Source organism: Elephas maximus, chromosome 8, assembly GCF_024166365.1.
Source record: "Elephas maximus indicus isolate mEleMax1 chromosome 8, mEleMax1 primary haplotype, whole genome shotgun sequence".
In the NCBI taxonomy this organism is placed as follows: domain Eukaryota; kingdom Metazoa; phylum Chordata; class Mammalia; order Proboscidea; family Elephantidae; genus Elephas; species Elephas maximus.
In genome coordinates this window covers 26,564,952-26,577,153 of record NC_064826.1, presented here as the reverse complement: position 1 = coordinate 26,577,153, position 12,202 = coordinate 26,564,952, and the positions used below count along the sequence as shown (strand labels likewise).

Below are 12,202 nucleotides of genomic sequence, written 5' to 3'. Positions count from 1 at the left end.
CCCTTTTTGGTTTGCCAATAATAATTTATTTTTCTCTTTTAGTAAACATGCTAATAGTTTTTAATTTTTTATTCTTTATTTTCTCTCTGAAATTTCATTTCAAATTTTTATATTATGGAGCTATGTGACTCTTCTTTCTGCCTGTATATACAGCGATAATTCATTAAAATTTTCTTCCTCTTTTTACATATATCATTATATATTTCAGAAAGAAGACAAACATTTTTAGCAAAGTTGTTATACATACACAGAAACATGTTAATAGTTTTATAGAGTTTAGTTTTCCTTTCTAATTATGCTGTGTTAATAGTCCAAATCATATCAAGCCTTATGCATGCTGCTACAAAATGCGTTTCTTAATGCACTAAACTCATAAAGGTATGAATTATATTAAATTAATCCAACCATATGGTCAGTGAGAAACGAATCCTTATCTATGGGTTTTCTGTAGTTTAATGGAATGAATTCAGCTATATTTTTGGAACTACTTTTTCCATTTTAATTTTGTACGATTTCTATATTAAGAATAATATGAGTGGGATTTTTTTTAAAATGAGGGAATTCACATTTCATTTACATTGATTTTTTTTTATCAGCATCACCAGATGACTGGCCACAGCATTGGCTTTTCAGCAAACTCCCTTTGCGAAACACTACAGAAATGATTTATCCGAATAATAATTAGCTTACATATTTTATTTCCTATATCTAATTTCATAGGGGGTTTCTGAAGTAACACATTAATTTTTGAAATGTTAATCTGAACTTGAATTGTAAGATAAAGCAAATGCTCTAATCTTTTTGAAGGTCAAATTATAAATAAATCTTAGGACAAAGCAGGATGCAGATAGTCGACGAGTAAAATCTGAGTTCCAGGCTTCTGGATGAGGGCATGTAGGTGTGCTTGGGTTGTATCTCAAAGGAGATGTGGGTACTTGAGTTTTGACAGCAGGTCTCACTGGAACCACAGAAGCTACACCAGGTCTGATTTGAATCTTATCAGTTATCCAGAGCCAAATTTTACAGTGAATTCATAATGGTTCCAAAACTCACCACATGATAGTCAGAATACTCCTGCTGGTCATGGCGTGGTCTGATTACTCACTGGAGGAGCCCAAGCAGGATAAGTGTTGAGGTCAAACATGGGCACGATCCAGGTGGACATGCCGAGCATCACCACGGCAACACCCACAACGTTCACACCAAGTCCAGCTTTAACCTTAAACCGGAAAGAGCATGAATCAGTCTCCCAGGAAGTATCTCCAGAAGAACTAGAATCCTGTTGCTGAAGCGTCTGTCAGGTTTACATGACTCCTAAATGATCAGTAGAAATTGCTGTCATTTCATAAAACATGGGGGCCTCCACTCAGGACAAAAGAGAATCTGTCCCCAACTAAATGCCATTTAGGCAGAGAGTCTCAAAGTGGTTCATCTTAGGAACATACCTAAGCTATTCTGATTAGAGAAAAACCCCTTTAACACTTTGCCATTTTGTATTAAATCACAATTTGTGTTTTATCATATTTCAATGAATAAAATTCAGGCCATTATCGCTCACATGATAACAAGCTGTTTGTAACTGGATCCTTTTCATAGTCACTCAATATTATCTGTTCACCTCTCTACATTCTCTTACTGAGAATTATTAATGCCACTCTTTAGAGTTCCCACTTTTTTCTAGCTCTTAGGTCATCATTCTGGCGCCTACTAAATCGTTTCCAAGGTGCTGTTTATCCATTAAAATAGAGGTCAGCAAACTGTTGCCTGTGGTCTGTTTTGTAAATAAAGTTTTATTGGACAAGAGCTATGCACATTCGTTTATGTATTATCTATGGCTACTTATATGCTACAATGACAGGGTTGAAGTAGTTGTGACAGACCCATAAGTATTTACTATATGGCCCTTTATAAAAGAAGTCTGCTGACCTATGTACTAAAACGTGGGGTCCCAAATCAAAAGGTGGGATACCTAAACCAAAACCAAACCAAACCCAGTGCCGTCGAGTCGATTCCGACTCATAGTGACCCTATAGGACAGAGTAGTACTGCCCCATAGGGTTTCCAAGGAGCTCCTGGTGGATTAGAACTGCTAACCCTTTGGTTAGCAGCCGTAGCACTTAACCACTATGCCACCAGGGTTAGGAGTGATTATTATAGAAACAAACAAAAAAAACCCATGGCCTTTAAGTTAATTCCAACCCGCAGCCACCCTAAATAGCGTTTTCAAGGCTGTAAATCTTTACGGAAGCAGACTGCCATATCTTTCTCCCATGGAGCAGCTGGTGGGTTTGAACTGTTGATCTTTCAGTTAGCAGCAAAGCGCTTAACCACTGTGCCACTGGGGCAAGCCGCTCATTTACTCCAGAATCCTGTTTTTTTTTTCTTTTTTTAATACACATGCATAAGGGCATTGCTTACACTGCATTATATACATTTTATTTTCCAAGAGGATATTATACGGCTTCTTCATGGAGGCCATTCCAGAATTTTTATGTAACGGGGGCTCAGGAACAGCAATCTGGGCAGAAGGATGAGAGCTGGGATTTACTTTGGAACTGCGTTTGCATAACCATTTCCTTGGTTATCTGCTTGTTCCTGTTGGTTTGGAGATTGGTAATGAAGGTAAGGCCTGACTACAATACTTTCAAATCAGTTCTTGACTCCAGCCCTAGTTTGTGTTTGGTGAAGATATGCATATTTTGTCACTTAACTTCTCCATTATCACATGCTTGTTCTATTACATCAGTGTGCCAGTATCAGAAAGTCACTTCTCAGGAAGCCAGAGGAGAGGTATGAGAATTGGAACATCTGTCAGGCATTGAGCCCAGTGTCTTGTTCAGAGCAAACGCTGGTTGCATAAATATCTGCGTGTCATGGACTGAATTGTGTCCTCCAAAAATATGTGTCAACTTGGTTAGGCCATGAATCCAGTATCGAGTGAGTGTCCTTCATTTTGTGATTTTCCTATGCATTATAAATTATAATCTCTGCCTGTGGTTAAAGAGGATAAGGGTGGAATATAACAGCCTTGTTCAGGTCGTATCCCTGATCCAATGTAAAGAGAGTTTTCCTGGGATGTGGACTGCACCGCCTTTTATCTTACAAGAGATAAAAGGGAAGCAAGCAGAGTTGGGGGACTTCATACCACCAAGAAAGCAGTGCCAGGAGAAGAGTGTATCCTTTGGGCCTGGAGAAACTCCTAGTCCAGGGGAAGACTGATGACAAGGACCTTCCTCCAGAGTCAACAGAGACAGAAAGCCTTCCCCTGGAGCTGACACCCTGAATTTGGGCTTCTAGTCTACTAGACTGTGAGAAAATAAATTTCTCTTTGTTAAAGTCATCTCCTTGTGGTATTTCTGTTATAGTAGAACTAGATGACTAAGACACTGTAATAGCAAACCATAGAGCTATTTTGATTGCTGAATTTCATTAACCCTATTCTTTACTACTTAATCCTTTTACGTAGGTTGGATTGAATCCTGATTTTGACATGCAAGTTTAAGCAGCTGTGTTAAACTTCTCTTTTCCTTCCCCCAGGGCATTACTGGTGTATTCAGTATCTCTGTATTTAAGACCATAAATTCAAATGGCATGTTTCTTGCTAGTTATACTCTCAAAAACAACCAGTTGTGCACTAACCTTCTGAAGCAGAATTCAAGCCATGCTTTCTGTGGAGGTTGGTTAGTGTATAAAAATAAAGATAACCCCAAACCACCAAAAATGTGTATCAGAACTGAAAATACCCTTTCTGATAACTCACCATGTCAATGACTTTAAGATGGCCATATGAAAACACAATGGCATTGGGTGGATTTGCTACTGGTAGGAGGAATGCAAATGAAACACACAGGGTAGAAGGTATCAAAATATAAAGAGGATTCACTTGAATGGCTTCAGCCTGTTGGAAAAGATAAAAATGAATCGGAGTAAAATTGAGGGTAGACCAAGCATCAAAATGAGCACATTTACTATAACAAACTTTTGCAGAAGCAGTATGAAACCTGAAGACATAAAATCATGTCTTTATAAGAACAGCTATACCTTGAAGAGTTTTGTTCCAGAATTGTCTTTTTCTCTTGTTTATTTGGTTACGGGTACCCATTTAAGCATTATAGCCTAGCTCATTTAGAAAATTAACTTTTATTCCAGAAAGTAAATTAAAAAATTACAACCATTTATTATTTACTTAGTGCTAGGTGCTGTACTGGAAACCCTGGTGGTGTAGTGGTTAAGTGCTACGGGTGCTAACCAAGAGGTCGGCAGTTCAAATCCTCCAGGCATCTTTGGAAACTCTATGGGGCAGTTCTACTCTGTCCTAGAGGGTCGCTATGAGTCGGAATCGACTTGAAGGCAGTGGGTTTTGGGTTTTTAGGTGCTGTACCGTGTACATGTGTATGTATATACATACATAAATGTTTTTGTTGGATGCAGTGGAGTCAATTCTTACTCATAGCAACCTCAGGTGATAAGAGTAGAATTGCTCCATAGGGTTTTCTTGGCTATAACCTTTACGGAAGCAGGTTGGCCAGGTCTTTCTCCTGCAGAGCCGATGGGTGGGTTTGAACTACCAACCTTTTGGTTTGTAGCTGAGTGTTTAACTGTCATAACACCAGGGCTCCTTACATATTCATGTAAAAATTCATGTATATATGTGTACATATAAATATATACATGTATTTATCTTCATTTAATTTTCACAATAACCTTATGAGATGGCTACTAATACCCCAAATAACAGATAAAGAAACTGAGGCCCACAGAAACTAAAGTAACGCCCAAGCACGCTGCCGGTGATGCTTGGATCAGGCCTCAGGTCACACTGGCTCCAGGGCTTCTCATTATACCACTCCCTTTACAGCCTCTGTGGCATAGGTAACCTAAAGTCTGCTTCAGGATCATCACAGGAGAGGAGTTACTACTATTTTTAATTCCTCACATAATTTTCTAACTGTTCCTTGTTGGGGGTGGGGGAGAACACAGAAAAAAAGAAAACTGAAATGATATTTTACCAATATAAATTGCCTACATTTTTTTAATCTAATATGATGCAGCAGCCCGAGAATGCCAACATATGCCTCTTTGGTGAGGGTGGGGGAGCTTTAGGGGAAAGCATAATCAATTCTCACAGCTGGTGGCAGAACAATCCCAGAAGGGCAATCCTTCTTCATTTGTTGTGTTTTTCATACCACACTCATCTGCTCGAATAAGAACAACTTTTTACTTAAAGCTGTTTCATGTCATTGTCAGCAAAGGTAAAATGAGAGGGAAGACATCTAGGTGGGTAGAAGAAAAGAAGGCGGTTTCTCTCTGCCTCTCCTACTTTTTTTTTTTTTTTTACTCCTACTAGCATCTCTGCTTATCTTTTTTTTTTTTTTTCTAATCTTCCCTGGGCCAGCAGAGAACTGTCTAAGACATTTAAGCTTCAAATCTGAACAGTAAGCCTAGCCCTTCATTCATTTGCAAATCACTTATATGAAGCGCATCTCAGAAAGCCAGGAATAACCTTCAGCTGGGAGACCTGGCAGTGTTAGACACTAAAGTTGCCAGGAAACACTGAATCCTGAAGCCTTACAGCGGCAATGGACCTAGGCTAGCCCTCTCACTTTTCTGCAAATGAAGCAAGAGTGGGGAGAGAAGGTAGGTGGTTCACTTAAAATCAAGCCACTTGAATAAAAAATAAAATAAAATAAAATAGGTATCTGAAGTCAAGATCTCCTAAAAAAAAAACAAAAAACAAAAAACCTTTAATGCTAATAAAAACCACTCTTTAAGTTAATTGTAGGAGGGCCATTGGGGCCAAAAAAGATCCCACATCACAATATGAGAATCAGCATTTCAAAGTAGATCCCTACTCTTGATGAAGAGTGACACGGCATAAATAGAATACTCACCAATGGAGATAATATCGGGAGAGCGATAGTAATAGTAGCTGGGTTGCTGGCTACCTCTGTTAAAGATGTGACGATCAAAGAGGATATCAGAATTATTAGCCATACCGATAAGGAACCTAGAGGAGATAATTTATTTCCTATCCACTTGGAGAGTCCTGACTCCTAAAAAACAAATTTGCAATGCTTTCATTAATCATTTATTTTATCAGACACATTTTAAATACATAAGAAATTATCATTTGCTCTCAGAATTCAGTTTCTAAAATATAATTTAAATTTCTCAGATTTTTCTGTGGTTTGGTAGATCTGGGTGGCTTTAACAGGGACAAGCTCTCAGTCTTATTTTAACACGACCAACATCTTTTACTGTCCTATAGGGTCTCTATGAGTCAGAATCAACTGAACGGCAACCGGTTTTTTGACATGCTTCAAGAAGTGTGAATTGTTTTCCCACATTTTTTTCAAATAAATATTAATTTTTTAATTAATATATATAGATAGTTTAACAAGTCCTGTAGTACTATTGGTCTTTAAGAGCCACCTTTCCGATCCATGTCTCCTCACTCCTAAGTTCTGTTCTGCAGAGGCAACTTTCAACCCTTGCTAGCTTTTTATACCTAGCCCTGACTGCAAAGTGGTTAAGCGTTGGACATCTAACCAAAAAACTGACAATTTGAATCCACCAGCTGCTCCTTGGAAATCCTGTCGGGCAGATCTATTCTTTCCTATAGGATCGCTATGAGTTGGAATCGACTCCATGGCAACCGGTTGTTTTATTTTTTTTGGTTTAAGTATTCATGGAGAGCTTTTGAAATAATATTCTAACTATGCTACTTCTTAATTTTAAATTTATATATTATTTACTGACTTCCTAATAAGTTAGATATGGATGTACTTTTCTTATACCATCGACCATATATTTATTTTCCATCCCTTCATTTCCTCACACTGATACATCAAAATTTTTGGCTAAATCAATATTTAATGTCTCCCGTTGTGATTATATATTGTTCATAGCTGAGCCACTTAGTGCACTATGATTACCTTTGCTCTTAAAAAACATTTTTTTTGTTTTCCCAGCAAATAATTTGTTTCATTCTTTTTGTCTGCTTAGTCTTCTAAGTACCTATCATTAGTTCTTCATTACTCCCTCTAGTAAAACAGAAAAACCCCTCTCCAAGCACTCAAACATATTGGTTAATTGTTCTTTTCCATTTTCTCCCATGGACACTTTCCTTCTGGAGTGTTCCCTCCTCCATCAGGACTTGATACCTTTTAGATCTACTCCACTGTTGCTTTGGGACCTCCCTTCACTATGACTCCCCTTTGCCTCCCTCTGATATGAGAGTCTCTAGTTTCCTTTCTTGTTTATTCTTTTGTGTTACTGGAGCTCATTGTCTATGGCTTCCTGAGAACTGGTGCATGGCAGGTAACTTTTTTTTTTTTTTTTGTCTCTGCTGGTCTGAAAACCTCTTTATTTTCTTTTCACACTGTTTTGATAGTTTAGCTTTTATAGAACTCTAGATTTGGAATAATTATCACTCAGTGGTTTTTCCAATTTCCTTTGGCTTCCAGTTGGACTATTTAGAAGCCCAAAGCCATTCTGACCTTTTGATTCATTATGTGTAGTGCAGAAAAATAGGTCATGCTCAGATTAGCAGGTATGTTATTCTGTTTCCCAACCTTCCTTCCCAGCAATGCATCAATGGAAGGGAAAACCCTCCTTTTGTGATGTGTGTGAATCTATTTGTGGTTTTGACATATCTATATATATTGGTTTTGACTTTTTTGCTGTCTACTATTGAAGTCATACTGGCACAAATTCAGAAACCCTGGTGGCCTAGTGGTTAAGAGCTATGACTGCTAACCAAAAGGTCACCAGTTCAAATCCACTAGGCTCTCCTTGGAAACCCTATGGGACAGTTCTACTCTGTCCTATAGGGTCACTATGAGTCAGAATCAACTCAACAGCAATGGGTTTGTTTGGTTTTGGTTGGCACAAATTCATCCCAGAATATAACCATAAATAACATAGGTAACTGATTTTTTTTTTATCTGATTAGATGCAGCTGAAAAAGATTGGACATATACTCTTCCCTCTCTCTGGAGGCTGTTGGTAACCTATCTCCATCCCTAGAGTTCCAAAATCTTCATAAGGTACTCTGTTGTTGGGCACTCACTAACTCAGTTCAGAATTCCAAAGCCTTCAGTTCCAGAAAATGTCCTTCTATTATTTTTTGGAAATGTCCTTTCTTTTATATATATTAATTTACTTTTTCTAAAACTCCTATTAGTTGGTTGTTGGACATTTTTGATTGAAGTTCTGATTTTCTTATCTCTTTTTTCATAATTACCTTTTTTTGTCTTTTTGTTCTACTTTCTGGAATATGTTCAAACTTCATCTTCTAACCTTGCTACTGAATTTTTTATTTCTATTACATTTCTAAATTTCACAGGCTCTTTATTTCCTTTTTTTTTTTTTTAAATAACATTCATTTTAGTTTCATGTCTGTAATGTTTCTAACAACTTTCTGAGGCAATCAGTGACAAATTTGTAAAAGCTTTCCTTGCTTTCTTCGTTATACTTGCTTTTTCTATGGTCCTTTCTCCTTTTTATGTTTATCTTTTGTTTGTTTCTTGTTACAATATTAGAGGCTCTTCCAATTCACTGGTGATCCCTGACTACCTACTCATGTTAAAGGATAACTTGACGTTCTACGTCTGTAGAAGCATTGTTGAAGGCAGGCTGTACTGCAGGTGATTGAGTCGTGAGCCAGTGCCTCTTCAGTTCAATGTTGTTAGAGAGTAAACCTCCAGTTTTCTGTCACGGAAGAGGAAGAGCAAATCCTTGGCTGTTCAGAACTAGTGAGAGTATGTGGGAAATACACAGCAACTTAAACCCTTTTTAAGCCATTTGCTATTCTCAGCCTGAGCTTCTACCCTGCTGTCTCTAATTCCTGAGTTCTTCCAGGATCCTTGGATTAATCGTTTTATGTCTTGCTGGTCCTTCCCTTTCTAGGCCCAGAGTTTTCATCTTTCTACTCTACCAAGTCAGTTACCCCTCAAATATCTTCTTTACATCTTCCAAATTTGATCAACTCTCTTGTCTGTTATTATCTCCTCCCTCATATATTCTTTGTCTTTACGGATTTACACTGTTTTGTTCCTTTTTGCCATTTTAGTGGGAATTTGAGAAGGAATTAAAAAAATAAAGATAGTGTTAAATCCTCCATGCTTAATTAGGAGATGAATTCTGAGGATTGTGTGAAAAGGTAAATGAGAAGTTATTCACTGGATAAGAACTTGAAAGTGACTACAGAATAAGAATTGAAAGTGATTACAGGGAGGTAATGTTTAAAAAAAAAAAAAAGCAAGGAGTATTTAAGAGAGAGAATTGCAATAAGGTGAACACCTTAGTAGCTGCTATTGTCCCATTCCTAACATAAAGGGTTGTCTGGTTTTGGACATTTCCAGACTAACTACAATTTGTAATAAATTAAAACAAATTAATAATCTCCAAATCTTTGTAAAACCAGTTCTAGGAGGAGATTTATCCCCAGCCATGTTTTTGAAGCCAATGTTTTCAACCTGCCTGCTCAGGGGAAGGGTATTCTGTGGGTACTCTCTATTCTGTAGAGATCTGGTTCTATGTTTTATGACTTTTACAGCAAATTAGACCTCCCTCCATGGTTCCCCTGGTTCTTTTACTGAGAGAACACAGTCCATCGGGCTAAGTCCACCATTTTTCATTTCCTTCGATTTTGGCTATTCTATAATCTGGCCAATGCTTTCAAAACCACAGTGAGTGTCTGGGGCCCAATCCAGACAGATGCTCTGGAGAGGAAAAACAAGACAAACTCACATCAATATCAGACTTCCTGATTCTGTTTTCCCTGCAATTCGAATTAACAGACATAAAAATGGAAGTTGTTTATTCTGAGAAACCAGGCCATATTACTGCTGAAAAAGTGGAAAAGAAAAGTGTATTTGTCTTATATTTCTCATTTCTATTTGGGTATTCTGTGAGGCAAGCCAAATCTGGACCTAAAAAGATGTTGTTGGTGGCACTCAGAATTCAGACAATTTCTAAGACTTGCAGCTATTGCTAAATTCTCTTGCTGAAAGCTCAGTACCCAAATACTACACAGAAAAAATTGATAATAAAGTCAGAAGCAAAGAACAGAAGAGATAGTTACTGGTCTTGAGGAGTATAAGTATAATTTAACTGCCTGGAGCTAAAGGACTGGACACAACACCTTCTTGCCATCCTTTTCAATTTGAGAAGGAAATTGGAGAAAGAAATGGAACAGCTACGAACTTTGAATGTTTTACAAAAGACTACAAACTCCAGGAATGAGAAGTTTTTAATTAGTCGAAGAGTGAAGGATTTTAAAGCAATTTTTGGCCAAGATATTTTTCTTCTAGCAACCCTACAGTGACCAGTGCAATTCCAAAAGCCAAGGGCCTCCCCAGATCACTGATTTACAGCAACTGGACAGCTATGTCACAGAAATAGCCAACTTTATTCCTTCTGATGTTTCAATTTCTTCCTAAGATGATGTACATTAGACAAGATTATGTGAAATGCTCTCTGGATTTTATTAGATAAACATTTATTAAGTGCCTTTAATGTGAATATTATTCCTCCTTCCTCTTTGATAAAATTGGACCATGATATTTTGAAGAAAAGTCTAAAAGCTACTCAAATTCATTGTGAAATAAGGTCAAAAAACAAATATGTTCAATAGGAATCATTTTACTTATTATTTTTATGTACACCTTTTCTTACTAAGCTAGTCTTCTAACACAATTTCATGGATTAAGAATTTTAATCTTCTTTGCTTTATTTCTTTTGTCATTCTGGAACACCATAAAAATGATGTTTTATGCTTGCAACCTATAAAAATTCTTGAACTCTGAACTCAGCTCATCTGTGCGGTATTCACACTGACGGCTATTGATATCTGCATCATTGAAATGATAGAATAGAGCTGAATATGCCAAAAACCTGAATGTCTCTGTGTTCTTCTTTTGTTAACAGTCTCATTAATTGTTAAATATCCTAGTCGCAGAGTTTACCTCACAGCCATCTGCCAGGGCAAACCCTCCACCAACAAGAATGGCTATATCCCAGGGCATGAATGACTGGAATTCTTTCCAAGTAATCAGTGGAGAGTAATCAAAAGCAACTGCAAAACAAAAGTCCTATAGTTACACATTGCTTAAAATATGACAACAAGACATTTTTTTTTTCCCCAGAATACTAAATAGCCATCTTACAGGAAATTTGTAATATTCTTATATTGTTTTTAAAAAAATGCTGTAACTTGGAAAATTCCTTGGGTAATATTATACAATAAATTTAGATAAATTATAACATTGTCATTTATAATGCTATTAATTCATTCATTCATTCATCCCACTAACTCTTTGCCTACTATGAGTAACATAGTGGATGGGACTTCATTATTCTTTTCTATACAAAATGTCTGTAATATTCCATTGGTTTTGATAGGGTCAATGTGGTATTATAATTATGACTCACTACTAACTTGACTATATTATTATTTTTTTAATCTTGAAGAGGGGCATGATGGATTCACCAGGATTCTAGTTTAAAAAAAAGAAAATTTCAAACTTTAGATGAAATAATTTCAGTTACAGTGAGACCCTGGATCCCTGGTGGTACGGTAGTTAAGAGCTTGGCTGCTAAGCAAAAGGTTGGCAGTACAAATCCACCCGCTGCTCCTTGGAAACACTTTGGGCAGTTCTACTCTGTCCTGTAGGGTCACTATAAATCAGAACTGACTCAGTGGCAACGGGTTTGGTTTTTTTGGTTTAGCGAGACCCTAAAGATACTCATAAAGCTATTATCATAAAGATTTATTTTGATACTTGGGTACTTATCTCTCTGTCGATCTGCTGAGAAAGAACTTTATCCATGAACAGTTAGCCCCATTTAACATTTATGTGCAACAGGTAGCCTTCTACATGATGAGATTTCAAAGTTACTAATAAGCCTCTTTCTCATCTCCTTCCCTGAAACCAAAAACAAACCTACCCTCACTAATGACTAAAATTTTGCCATTGCTTTTCTTACTTGGATTTAGGCCATATAGTCTGTTGAGACTCAAACATTTCTAGGCTGTACCCCTCATTTTGGAAACCCTGGTGACCTAGTGGTTAAGTGCTATGGCTGCTAACCAAAGGGTTGGCAGTTCAAATCCACCAGGCGCTCCATGGAAACTCTACGGGGCACTTCTACTTTGTCCTGCAGGGTCCCTATGAGTAAGAATCGACTCGATGGCACT

At 37.3% G+C, this 12,202-nt stretch overlaps 1 protein-coding gene across 1 annotated transcript in view; it reads right to left on the bottom strand.

Annotated features, from left to right (window-relative positions):
* Positions 1-1,037: 1,037 nt before the first annotated feature.
* Positions 1,038-12,202, bottom strand: part of SLC13A1 (solute carrier family 13 member 1) — an 86,493-nt gene continuing 75,328 nt past the window's right edge. Inside the window, exons 12-15 of the mRNA XM_049893137.1 lie at positions 10,971-11,080; positions 5,892-6,053; positions 3,761-3,898; positions 1,038-1,219 (exon numbers count right to left, since the gene is read on the bottom strand). Coding sequence (XP_049749094.1) covers positions 1,082-1,219; positions 3,761-3,898; positions 5,892-6,053; positions 10,971-11,080 — 548 coding nt within the window. The 3' untranslated portion in view covers positions 1,038-1,081. The remainder of the gene's footprint in view (positions 1,220-3,760; positions 3,899-5,891; positions 6,054-10,970; positions 11,081-12,202) is intronic.